The 13,203-nt window shown below is 35.5% G+C and overlaps 1 protein-coding gene across 1 annotated transcript in view; it reads left to right on the top strand.

Annotated features, from left to right (window-relative positions):
- Nox4 (NADPH oxidase 4) overlaps nucleotides 1-13,203 on the top strand; it is a 171,519-nt gene that overhangs the window by 146,197 nt on the left and 12,119 nt on the right. The window contains exons 14-17 of the mRNA XM_090349138.1: nucleotides 4,243-4,362; nucleotides 6,328-6,436; nucleotides 8,907-8,975; nucleotides 10,513-10,613. Coding sequence (XP_090205264.1) covers nucleotides 4,243-4,362; nucleotides 6,328-6,436; nucleotides 8,907-8,975; nucleotides 10,513-10,613 — 399 coding nt within the window. The remainder of the gene's footprint in view (nucleotides 1-4,242; nucleotides 4,363-6,327; nucleotides 6,437-8,906; nucleotides 8,976-10,512; nucleotides 10,614-13,203) is intronic.

Raw genomic sequence — 13,203 nt, 5'->3', positions numbered from 1 at the left:
AATCACAGTAAATGACTTTGAGGGACATAGGATCAAGTAGAGAATGCCTATAATTAGTTTATTGGATGAATTATATCATCATGCTACATACCATATGGCAGAGTCAATGAGATAGAATTTGTGTATAATCTTTTGTGCATAAACCTGGGTTTTCTCATAAAGTAAAACTGACCAGATGAAGTGGTTTCTGAGGCAAAGACAAAAGCATGATGGACTTTGGAACTGTGAAAATCTTGATGCATCACATGCAAGTGTCTGAAACCATATGGAGTGCACACTAAACTGTGTGCCACTTACAAAGCTTGGACTTGAACCTGAGTGCCAGTGGCTCACACATGTAACCCTAGCTATTTGGGAGGCTAAGTTAGATCTCAGTTTGACAGCAGCCCAGGAAAGAAAGTCCAAGAGACTCTTATCTCCAATCAATCACCAAAACACTGGAAGTAAAGATGTGGCTCAAATGACAGGGTGTTAGCCTTGAGGACGAAAGCTCAGAAATAGGGCCCAGGCACTCAGTTCAAACAGCAGAACCCAAACACACACACACACACACACACACACACACACACACACACACACACTTACTTTCCTGTAGTGACGATGGAGAACGGTAACAGGTTTGTGCAAAGAAGAAAGATAATTAGATTTACTATGGAACCAGGAGAATCTTCAGGCACCACTGGAAATCAGACTGATAAAATCAAACACTTTTACCAAACTTAGGTACAATAAACATTGTTAAGATTCTGCTCAAGAGGATTATAATAGCTCCAAACCTAGATACATAAGATCATATAGAATGAGGCTAAGTAAAAGGATCTCCAGGATATGGGAACAAGGGCTTTATCTTGTATGAGTTTTGTTCTGAATGTACTGTGTTATTTCTCTTTTGTTGCCCTTTGGTTAATCTCACATTGTTACAGTATCTGACTTATCTCATGTTATATAATTTTTTACTGTGATTAATAGAAGGGTTACATTATATTCACCAGATAGAAGGTGAATAACTTCACAAACATTGATACCCTTTCTCATGACATGGTCCACATTTCCCTCCCACCCTCCCCCCGCTTATCTTGATTTCCCCCCTTCCCTCTCCAATTTCAAATAACCAATTAAGCATATATAAAATTTATCAGATAACAAGGTGAAATATTGTAACAATATGAGATAACCAAGGGATGGCAAAAGAGATGAGAGATAACATAGTACCTTAAAAACAACAGTCACTCATTATATGGCTTTTGCTCTCATTTTAAGTATGTACTTGAAAGACTGAAAGAAGGAAGGAAGAAAGGAAGGGGAGAGGAAGGAGGGAGGGACGGAATGAAGAAAAGAGAGAAAAATATATGTTTAATTTCTGTATTATTATTATTGTGATGATGATGATGATGATGATGATAATGATAATGTCGATGATGTCATTCATGGGACTTGAACTCTGGGCCTGGGTGCTGTCCCTGAGCTCTGCAACTCAAGGCTACTGCTCTACCACAGAGCCACTTCCAGTTTTCTGATGGTTAATTGGAGATGTGAGTCTCATGGGCTTCCATGCCAGGGCTGGCTATGAACCGTGATCCTCAGATTTCAGCCTCCTGAGTAGCTAGAAATATAGGCATGAGCCATTGACACCCAGCCAATTTCTGTATTATTAAATATATATGGGACAAGTAAACATCATGTATCACACAAAGTACTTTCTCAAATAGGAAATGTATTTCCTATTTTCATATTAATCTAGTAAAATCAGCACAAAATAATTTGCCATTTTTCTTTCTCTTTATATCCTTTCTCAAAAAACCTAAATTTTTCCAACTCATCAGTTACTAATATTTTTTCTTAATTCCTTTTCCAAGAAAAGAAAACTTCAGTCTTGCTTTACCTTGTGAAAAAAGAATAAAATAGCATTTACCACTTGAGAACAGTAGTAAGAAATAATGAGATAGGGAAATTGACCAGTAGGCACCAAGTTACAATAAGATAAGAGCAAAAATGTTCCAGGGTTGATTGACCACAGATAACAATTTTGTGTTGTATATTTCAAAAGCTAGAATGAAGGATTCATTCACCATAATGAAATGTGAATATTTGAGGAAATAAATGTGATGAATGTGATTTAAACATTACACAATTGTGAACATGTATCAAAATATCACGATACAGCCAGACACAGGTGGCTCACACCTGTAATCCTAACTACTCAGGAGACTGAGACCTGAGGATTACTGTTCAAAGCCAGAAAGGGCATAAAAGTCAGTGAGACTCTTGTCTCCAATGAACCACCAGAAAACCAGAAGTGGTGCTATGGCTCAAGTGGTAGAACACTAGCCTTTTGTACAGAGGCTGAGGGACAGCACCCAGCTCCTGAGTTTAGCCCTGTGGCCAGTAAAAACATAAAATAAAATTAATAATAATAATATCATAAAGTATTATATGTATAAAACATTTCAAATACAAAGCATCAGACTTTCCAAAACCCATCAAGTCAATATCTCATGTCTGTTTCCAAAGACACCTTGAGCCTGTTGTGTTCATACTGGGCCTTTCAAAGTCGTCTTGGTGCACTGTAGATATGAGGTCATTAACAAAACATTCCCTGATGTTTATGTGGCCTTCTGTCATCTTAGCAGGCATTATTTGTGCCATTGCGTTTTGTTGATTCTTTTTTCTATGATGAAGGAAATCAGTTTTAGAGAAGACAAATGACCTGTCTGTGATCTCACTTGTAGTAAATGGGTAGAACTCCATGTTCTAGTATTCTTATTCAAAGAGATTTCAAAAGACCAAAAAAAAAAAAAAGCCATGTGGCACACGGGGTGGGTGTGTTGATTGGAATGATGACAAGAAAGAAATGTTTTTCATGACTCTTCATTGGACAAATAGTATATCAGTTTTATCACTGAAATTTGTAAAGAAATTTGTATATTTGTAATGGTCAGTGCATTGTATGAATTCCTTTGTCCTTCATTTAATGTGTTCATGAACACAAAAATTTCCTTAGCGTTGATGAGATATAATTTTTATTTTTGATTCAAAAATAGTATGAAGGATACATTTATTAATGTTATAAAATATGAATTAAATATATGTAATAAGAATTGTTCATATTGTAATTATGTGATCTATCAGCATTTCCTGAATTTGTGCTATGTTAAGAACGCTACATTCTTCTTATCAAATTTAATTATCTTTCTTTCAGATATAACAATTGTCATTTTCATTAGATATAGCATTTTAATGAGGTTTCATGTGTTCCTGTATTAATATTTAAAGATACATTGTACATCGACTAGACATAAAAATCTAAGTCCTGCTGTAATAACTACTTAAATGGAACTAATTAAACAAAAATGTTTGTTTGATAATTCATTTAATATACACTTAGCTCTCATTGAATATGTTTTTAATTACTAATTCAATGGTCTACATTTAATTATTAGTATCTGCAAATGTTACATTACGTAGTTCTCATTGGATTCTTAAGCAGAGATGTACAGCCTTGGCTGGCCTACTGTTACCATGATTTATAGCCATAAACAATGTGCACACCTTAAGGCTTGTTTTACTAATGTACCTTTTTGAATAGTTACTAATTTTCGTAAAGATCTTTTAGAATCGAATGAGCTATAAAATGGCTATGTCATATACACATAGTGTTTGTTTCTCTTGCATATAAAAATGCCTGGAATGAGGTGGCTAGAGGAAGGAAGAAAAGGAAAGAGAGATGCAACTTTCTGAGGAGTTTCCTGAAGGGAACCTTCCCAATTGTTCCATTTGCAGTTCCAATTATACCACAGCAGACAAAACATTGCCACGGAGCCCAAACAGATGAATGGAATCTGAGAAATGTAGTGTTTTCCACTGGACATTTTGCTTCCCTGAATAAAATTAATGGTCTGTTACTAAGCAATGGAATGTGGATATTAAGTGGACATTTAGAATTTTCCCTCATACATACACACTATATCCATATATGTTCAAATAATGTTCTATGTCATTACCGGTTGTCCTTACTTATTCAGCATGGCACTATTTGTAATTACTGTGTTCTTCATGCTTATAGTAGGTCTACTCACTTTAATATCAATTGTACATAAAACTATTTTTGATCCATTATACTTTATCATTATCAGAAACAATAAAATGAGGCCCTAATGCCTAGAAACTGGATTCAGCATGCTTGGTGCCTGTTATGGAAATTATAATTATTTTCATTTTCAAACTTTCTCTGCCCTCCTACAGGCTGTACATTGATGGTCCCTTTGGTAGTCCCTTCGAGGAATCACTGAACTACGAGGTCAGCTTCTGTGTGGCTGGAGGTATTGGAGTGACTCCGTTTGCATCAATACTCAACACTCTCATGTATGTCTTTTGATTCATTCTATCTATGAACAGAGAACTGCCAGTATTTTAGATATTTGTCCTGTTAGCATGAAGTATTTCCTTACACTATCTCCTCATGGTTCTAGGAATACATTCTATTTACTAATTAAAGAAGGGACTAATACAGTGATTCTCAACAAAGAGTCTGTGGCTTTTAGTGTGCTCCTTGTTAAGATAAGTCAATGTGATAGTCGTGCCTTCTATCCTTGGCTTCCATGAAAAGTTATTGTACACAGATATGCAAATGGATTGACTAAACTACCAGACATACAGGAAAGGATTCCAATGGTGTAATTCCTTTGAGCAACTAACTTACATTTTAACAAAATGAATAGCAGCAAGCTGGTATTCTCATGGGGAAAAGGAGGGAAGTGTAAGGGGAGGAGATGAATGGATAGAAGAATGGTATGCAAATACAGTCATAATATTATATAGATATAGCTCTCTGTGTGTGTGTGGTGTGTAAAGGAATCAGATAACTTGAAAGTGGGAAATGGGATTGGGAGAGATGGGAGAATAATAGGAATGGTGGCATTGATCAAGTTGTATTGCCTTCATAAAGTGACACATTAAATTGAAAATCTTTTGTATAATTATTTAAAGATAACATAAAAAGTCACTCATAACCATCCTTTCTATTCCTACTTCTTTAACAGTAATCAGCAAATGTTTCTCAGGGTTCTGAGTTACTTAATCTTACAGATATTGGGAATAAAGCAGCACAAGAAAACTTAGTCTCTTCCCTTAAAAGCTTATATTCAAGTAGGGCTGGTTAGAAATAAATCCATAAGAAATTCATGAAAAGGATGACTTTTAGAAAAATATAGAAACTTAAGAAAAGGAGACAGATTAATGGAACACAAAATGCTGGAGTTACTGCAGAAGTATGATCAGGGAAAGATTTTATGAAAATATGACAAATGATGCATCATTCCTTCGTTTATTATTACATTTACAACAAAACAGAAAAATCTACTAACAAATTTACCCCAAATCTAAAGGGAGATTGCCCAAAGGGAAAAATTGATTCAGTATTTTCTCTTCGTCACCTTCAAAACAAAAGGAGAGTGACAGCAAGAAAGAAATAACTCTCCATTTTCTTCCATGCACTGTTAATGCAGACACAATGTATACAAAATATTTTATAAGATACCAGAACAGAAAAGTACTTAGGCTGAGGTAGGAGGATCATGAGTTTGAGGCCAACTTGGGCTGCATATCAAGGCTTAAATAACGAGCAAAAAATTATTTTGAGTCTTACTTTATTTTTGTGTTTAAATACTAGATGTAATTTCAGGCAATTCTTACAAGAAAGAATAGCCATATTTTAAGCCAAAAAGCAATGGTTTCTGACAGCACATAACATGCTATTTGGTTACCTAATATGAAAAGGAGGAACATTTTCTTAACCTCAGACTACTTCATAGTTATAAATAGGAACCCAGACTTGGAATTAAGTGTGGCTGGAATGCATTACATAGTATATGATTGTGAAATTCCTTTCCTTAATGATTAAGAAAGGGACAAACAGCCAAGATTCTGGGGGTGGTTTTGGCTCCTTTTGCCTAGAGGCAAGGGCAAGACCAAATGACCTTTGAAGCCCAGTGCAATGATAGAATTCACTGAAAACAGACAATTTGTTTTTCTGTGGTTCAAGGAACAATGTTATTTTGACCTAAAAGATCAGTTTGTGACCATCCAATAAAAGCAGGTAACGTGCATATAAGATCTACAACATGTGAACACTTGGAAAGCATTATGTCTTTATGTCTTGGAATTAGTCTGGCTCCTGTGACGTTCATTTGACAGTAATAAGTGCTACATGGGTTGTTAGCATGTGAAAGGCTATTTCTGTTGGCTACTTACTAACAAAACTTGAGTAACAAATTATTCTGTTTTGGGGTTTTTTTGTAATCATAACTATCATGGTATTTAAATTTAAAGGGATGACTGGAAATCATACAAGCTTAGAAGACTGTACTTCATTTGGGTATGCAGAGACATCAAGTCCTTCTCCTGGTTTGCAGACTTAATCTGTACTTTGCATAACAAGGTAACAATAGTATTTTTTTTAGTTGCACAATCTTCATTTAAAATTTAGTTTTCTTTTGTATTGTAAAACTAATAACTGCTTTCTAGAGAATAAATAAAACGCCTTCAATTTGAAAGAAGAGGTAACATTTGATTATGCCTTGAAAACCCTTTTTCAGATATAAATATTCCTTTGTATATACTTTCTCATGACATAATTTTAACACAGAAATACACATTTCTATGTTTTTTATATTTTTTAATGTAATTAATAGAAGGATTACATTACATTCACCAAATAGAAGGTGCATTACTTCACAAACATTGATACCCTTTCTCATGTCTTGATGCCCATTTCCCTCCCACCACCCCTGCCCCTCATCTTGTTTCATTTCTATGTTTTAATATAAGATGTTCAACATTGACGTATGGCTGGTGGTGGAGTAAGTTGCATTGGAAAGGAATGTCAGCAGATGTCCCCAAAATATCTTTTAACCTTTGTTCTCACATCACTTATCCCTCATCTCCACCTGTAATATTTCAAAACAGTATTGTACTTTCTAATTTAAAATGAAGAATCTCAAAGACTCAGAATTCTAACTTATACTAAGAGATAAAAGGCTGGGCATTAATGTCTCAGGCCTTTTAATACTAGCTACTCATAGGCTGAGATGTGAGGAATGAGGTTAGAAACTGGCCAAGCAGAAAAATTAAGACTCTTATTTCTATAACCAGCAAAAGTTGGAACTGGACACCCAGTTGGTAGAGCACCAACCATGAGTGCAGAATGCCATGTGACAATGCACGACTCTGAGTTCAAGCCACAGGTCCAGAGAGAGGAGGGGAGAAGGAGAAAAGAAGTCATTCATGAACCTTACTTTTAATATTTCATTCATTCATTTATTAAAATGAGAAATAATACTATTACTTTTTTTCCTAATTGTCTTTTTAAAACTTACTGCCGCATCTTGATTATTGTCTTTGCATTAGCAAACCAAGTTATTTCATTCTTTTGAGTGCCGTAGAAAATTCTATGGCATGGAATTGATTAATTCCCTGTAGTAAATGTTATGTTCTTATTACAAAGAGTGCTGCACTAGCCATCTTTAAATGTGTCTTTTTGGACATTCATTCATTCAGTCATTTTCTCATTTAGTAAGTATTTAGTGACTCCCTATCATGAATCAAGAACTGTTTCAGGAGCTGGAGATATATCAGGTAACACAAGAAAACTAAATGTTTGAGCTGATGTGATTTATGAGCCAAGTAGATTCCAATTAATTGGTAGGATATGTATTTCTGAGATTTCAGTCAGGGCAAAGAAAGGGAAAGTAGAGGGAAAGCGGACTTATCAGTAAAGGGTGTCTTTCATTTTGGGTTGTGTTGAGGAATGCCCACTGAACATACTGTTTGGGAATAGAGATGCGAATGAAATGTGCACCCAGACTAAAGAAGCATCCTGTAGGAAAGAACGAAAGTAGAGGAACCTAAAACTCAAGTATTTGACCAAGTAATCAATGAAGATACAAAATATGGCATATGCATGCAGTGGAATTATTTAGCTTTGAAAAGGAACTTCCAGGACTAGAGATATGGTTCAAATGGTAAAGCACCTGACCAGAGATCTTAAGGCCTTGAGCTAAATGCCCAGAACCAACGAACCAATCACACACACACACACACACACACACACACACACACACACAGGAAGTTGTGATACATGCATGAGTGAGCTTTCGAGATAATATGTAGAGTAAAATAAGGCAGATACAAAAGGTCACATCTTTTCTCATGCTTATATATGTATATATACATACACACAGACATACACACAGACACAGACACAGACACAGACACACACACACAATATATATATATATATATATATATATATATATATATATATATATATATTGTGTCTAGAACAGCTGCATTAAGATGAGTGGTGGTTTGAGCCTGAAATGGAAAGTGATTCCACATTTTTCCTAGACAATTTTTCCAGTTAAATATATGTTTTACCATAGATATTGTTATACAAACAAAATCAGTGTTGAGTAGGTAGAAAAGAGAAACAAGGAAAAAGTGTCCATTTTTAATTGTCTTTTATTTCCTAACATGTCTAAACCTTGTGTTTCTTAGCCTGCCATTCTAAAATGAAAGTTATATTTGTGACAAGTGAATTCATGAAACAAAATAAGAATTATTTGGGGTTGACATAGGAGACTATTCATGTAATGTTTACTATGGTCGATTTTGTATCTTTGAGGAAAGAATTGTTTCCTTCCCCACCACTACCAGACCTACATTTTGCCTGAAGCACAAGTCATGTTATGAATGCTGGAATCTGTCTACTTATTCACCTAGCTATCTGTCTGTTGATATTTCATCTGTGATAAGCCATGTTGTTGTCTGAATTATGGAGTCATATGTTAGAATAAGAAAATTTGAGCATTTCGAAAGAATTTCAGTATTTAATCTTTATGCCCTTTCAGTTTTGGCAGGAAAATAGACCTGATTACATCAATATCCAGCTGTACCTCAGTCAAACAGATGGGATACAGGTATGGGGTTGGATGTTATTGTTAATTAAACAATCCTCTTGATAATAGAAGATTTACTGTAGGAGCTGTGCTGGAGGACAATTTCTGCAGGTGGTTTGAACAGAAGATTTCAAGAGGAAGGCCTCCTTTGGAAAATTTCCAAAGAACACATGGCTTGTCCTTGAAGTTAACCATAGTATGCCTTTCAATTGTCCTCCTCACTGCAGGCTCTAGTAGACCTTTTGATTTATCTTTCCACTCCAGTATTTGCTTCCATTTTGTTATCTATAGACATCAAGGCATGTGAACCAGCAGTGTGTCCGTTCTTTGAGAAGGCTTTGCCCTTGCTGTTTTTATCTGGTTGTTGTTTTTGTGGAGAAAGAAGATAAAGTTTTATATTATCAAGATTAGTTCATTCCAAAGGTATCTGCCAGCTCATGCATTGTGTATTTGCTATGCTGGGCACCAAGCTAAGAATGTCATATTTATCTTATGTCATTGCAACAGATTTGAGAAGTAGACAATATTAGGATCCGCAGTTTGCAGATAAAGGAACAAGTGTTTAGAGACAACAGGGTTGCAAGGGTTGATGAGTCTGGGTGTGCATACTCTCCAGGGTTTTATTACAGAGTTAATTATATCAGACATGTTTCTCACATGCACAATATGAATGCACAATATGAATGTTTGTCAATCACCTCAAAACTGTTTCACTCAGCTTTCTTGCCAACTTGATGGGGCGGTGATGGCTCATGCTTGTAATCTTAGCTACTTGAGAGGCTACAATTGGAAAATGGCTGTTCTAATCCAGCCCTGATTAGAAAGTCAATGAACCTCTCGTCTTCAAGTACCAGCCAAAGCCAGAAACAGAGCAATGGTTCAAGTAGTAGAGTTCTAACCTTTAGTGAAAAAGCTAAGGCATCTATGTCCCAGTATTGGAAAAAAATGAATAATCTCACCACTTTCATGAAGTATATCAATGTCATTTTTAACCTAGTGTCATTGTAAGGTATAGCAGAAAATGATACTTATTTCTAGGACTGCCTTTGTGAAACTCAGATACTTTACTTCATTCTGACTCTTCAGTGTTGTTTGATGTATGTTTTGCAAAAACTAGTTAATTAACATTCATTTGTTGATAGGGTCAAGATTTAAACCCTTTTGTCTAAGATTATTTCTCAAAATTTGCCATGATAATTTGTAGTAATTTCTTCACACGAGGCAAATATGACAATTCTTATACCTTATTGATGTTTTGAGATGTTTTGAGAGTGAGGAGGTAGGATATATTCTTTGTCTTATATCTTCATTTTGAAAAAGTAAAGCAAAGAACTGATGTCTAGGAAAATCAGCCATTTGTAAAAATGGCATTCAAGAAGATAATGGGTTTTAAAAGGAAAGGAGAAAGAAATGATACTTCAAAATGACTGTACTTAACAGGTTTTAGATTGGTACTTAGACTCTTTATATCACAGCACAGATAGAATTGATGTTAGAGAATTAAACTATTTATCTTAATCTGTGACTTACATGAGTTGTAATGCTTTTTTTTTGGCAGAAGATAATTGGCGAAAAATACCATGCACTAAATTCAAGACTTTCGGTTGGGCGTCCTAGATGGGAGATTTTGCTTGATGAGGTAGCGAAATGTAACAGAGGGTAAGTAATCATTACTCAGAATTTTTGACAGGTGGCTAGGGAACAAATTAAAATAACTCAGTTTCATCATAGGAAATGTTTGAAGATGAACTGACAATCTGAGTACAAATCCCTAATTCATCTCATTGCTGCACAGGATGAAGCAAAGCAGATACCATCCTACATAGATGTCATATCAAATTGTCAACATTTAGCTTAGAGACAGCACAGGTGGTCCCTGCCTTTAATCTTAGCTGAGGATTAGCCGAGGTTCAAGCCCTGTGCTGGCATAAAAGAAAAAAAATGTTCAGAAATAAGCCAAATATGTATGAACTATACTTAACTCCCTGCACTGCCATTTGAGATTCATTTTAACATGTACATTTATTCTCACAGAACATATCAAGAGATCATGGGAAAAGTTTTCCATTATAATTTTGGCAAACAAGATACTTGGCCAATAGGCCTAAGAGTTAATGTATTGAAATATTTAATGTCTTAGCTTTTTTATTTATCAGAGTGAATTGCTTTGTTTTGTGGTTCAAAGCTTTTCATTGTAATATGAAGTAACTGATGAGACGTATTTGTCTTTTTTCCTTTTTTATCTTATGCTGGCTTTAGGGCCTGGGTGTTGCTCCTGTGTTCCTAAGCTTTACTGCTCAAGGCTAGCACTCTACAACTTGAGCCACAGTTCACTCTGTATGTGTGTGTGTGTGTGTGTGTGTGTGTGTGTGTGTGTGTGTGTGTGTGTGTGTGTGTGTGTGTAAGAGTCTTATGGACTTTCCTGTCTGAGCTGGCTTTGAACCACTGTCCTCAAACCTCAGGCCCCTGAGTAGCTAGGATTGTAGGTATGAGCCACTGGCATTTGGGTCAGAACTGGAACTAGTTCTAAATATAATTTTCTTCTTGGAAACCAGAAACACTTTTTCTGAAGGAATCAGTATGAAAGGAGAACATTTATTTTGAGTCACAAACTATCCTGACTATTTGCCTCCTTTGAAAGCACCACGGGGCAGAGCAGAAATCCATAAAAGTTTTTGTGTACCTGCCTCCCTTCCTCTCTCCCTCCCTCTCTTTATTTCCTCTTTATCTTTTTCTTCTTTCTTTCTTTCCTTCTTTCTTTCTTTCCTTCTTTCTTTCTTTCTTTCTTTCTTTCTTTCTTTTTCTTTCCTTCCTTCCTTCTCTTTTTCTTTCTCCTTCCTTCCTTCTCTTTTTCTTTCTCCTTCCTTCCTTCCTTCCTTCCTTCCTTCCTTCCTTCCTTCCTTCCTTCCTTCCTTCCTTCCTTCCTCCTTTTCTCTCACTCTCTCTGTCTTTCTTTCTTCCCTTTCTTCTTTCTTTTATTTTTGCTGGTTCTGGGACTTGAACTCAGAGACTAGACAATGTCCCTGAGCTTTTTGCTCAAGGCTAGCACTCTACCTCTTGAGTCACAGCTCTGATTTGAGGACGCTTTGAAGAGTTTCACAGATTTTCTTGCCAGTGTTGAACCTCTATCCATAGATCATCTCAGCCTCCTGAGTAGCTAAGATTACAGGCATGAGCCACCGTGCCTGGCACACTCACACTTTTTAAAATTTCTATCTAAAGGTTAGACCCATCATGTCTCTTCAAAAGCTAATAAAGACAAAGTAGATGTAATTTTTAACATTCCAAATGTTAACATTTTACAATACAGTAGTTCATTTAGACATAGTCATTGGAAGATGAGTACCATAGCCTCTTGATAGTAACCTCATTAGTTGTAATGCTAAATACAAAGCTCTCCATTCACACTTGGACATTGCACACAATTTTTTTTCCCATTGAGCTTGTATTTTTACTTTATCTGTCCAATAAATTCTATCAAAATTAGTATGCTTTTTACATTGTTGGTAGTGTTTAGGGCTCTAGAGAGAACACGAGAAAAAATAGTCAACTTGAGTTTGGCTATATTGTTTTCCCATCTTCTTCCAATTTAAACCACCTTAATTTGATGATATTCCAAACTTGCCTGGCACTTGCTATGAGCCATAGAACCATTTCTCTCTGTTGGCATTCACAGGCCTTTATGAGCATTCTTTTATTATTATCATAAGCTTTTGCTGAAAACCTTGTTAAGTTTCTTATTTCAATTCAGAAAACAAACCCCAACACAGTAGAGGATCATTTACAGCAAATTAAATTGGAATAATTGGATTTTTTGGGCTCATAAGAATTCTCATTAATTTTGAAGTTCGTGTGTTAGAATGACTTTCTATGTTTTATAGTTTTTTTCTTTTGCTTCAAACAAAGTTGATTAAAGTAGAGTAAATGTGCACCATCTACTTTTGACACTGTGTACAACTCTTTAAGTTGTGTGTATTTGATCTGGGGCAGGGACCTGAAAATAATTATCTTTAAAGGATATTTTATAAAGCACACTTAGAAGTGAAAGGTGTCACTCGAGATATATTTTGGGTAGCTTCTTGCTTCTAAATTAGTAAAGAAACACATATACAGAAGAGATAAGCAAAGGGATGAGAGGAACACAGATTAAAATTTTAAATACTCTACATTGGGCAAAATTTTAATTTTTCAGGAAAGGATTATTATTAAGCTAGCAATCATCTACTTAATATACTATGTTGATACACAT

The sequence above is a fragment of the Megascapheus bottae genome, chromosome 16, assembly GCF_031878675.1.
Source record: "Megascapheus bottae isolate mThoBot1 chromosome 16, mThoBot2.hap1, whole genome shotgun sequence".
Classification (NCBI taxonomy): domain Eukaryota; kingdom Metazoa; phylum Chordata; class Mammalia; order Rodentia; family Geomyidae; genus Megascapheus; species Megascapheus bottae.
The sequence above is the reverse complement of the archived record's forward strand: the minus strand, read 5'-3'. Positions and strand labels throughout refer to the sequence as shown.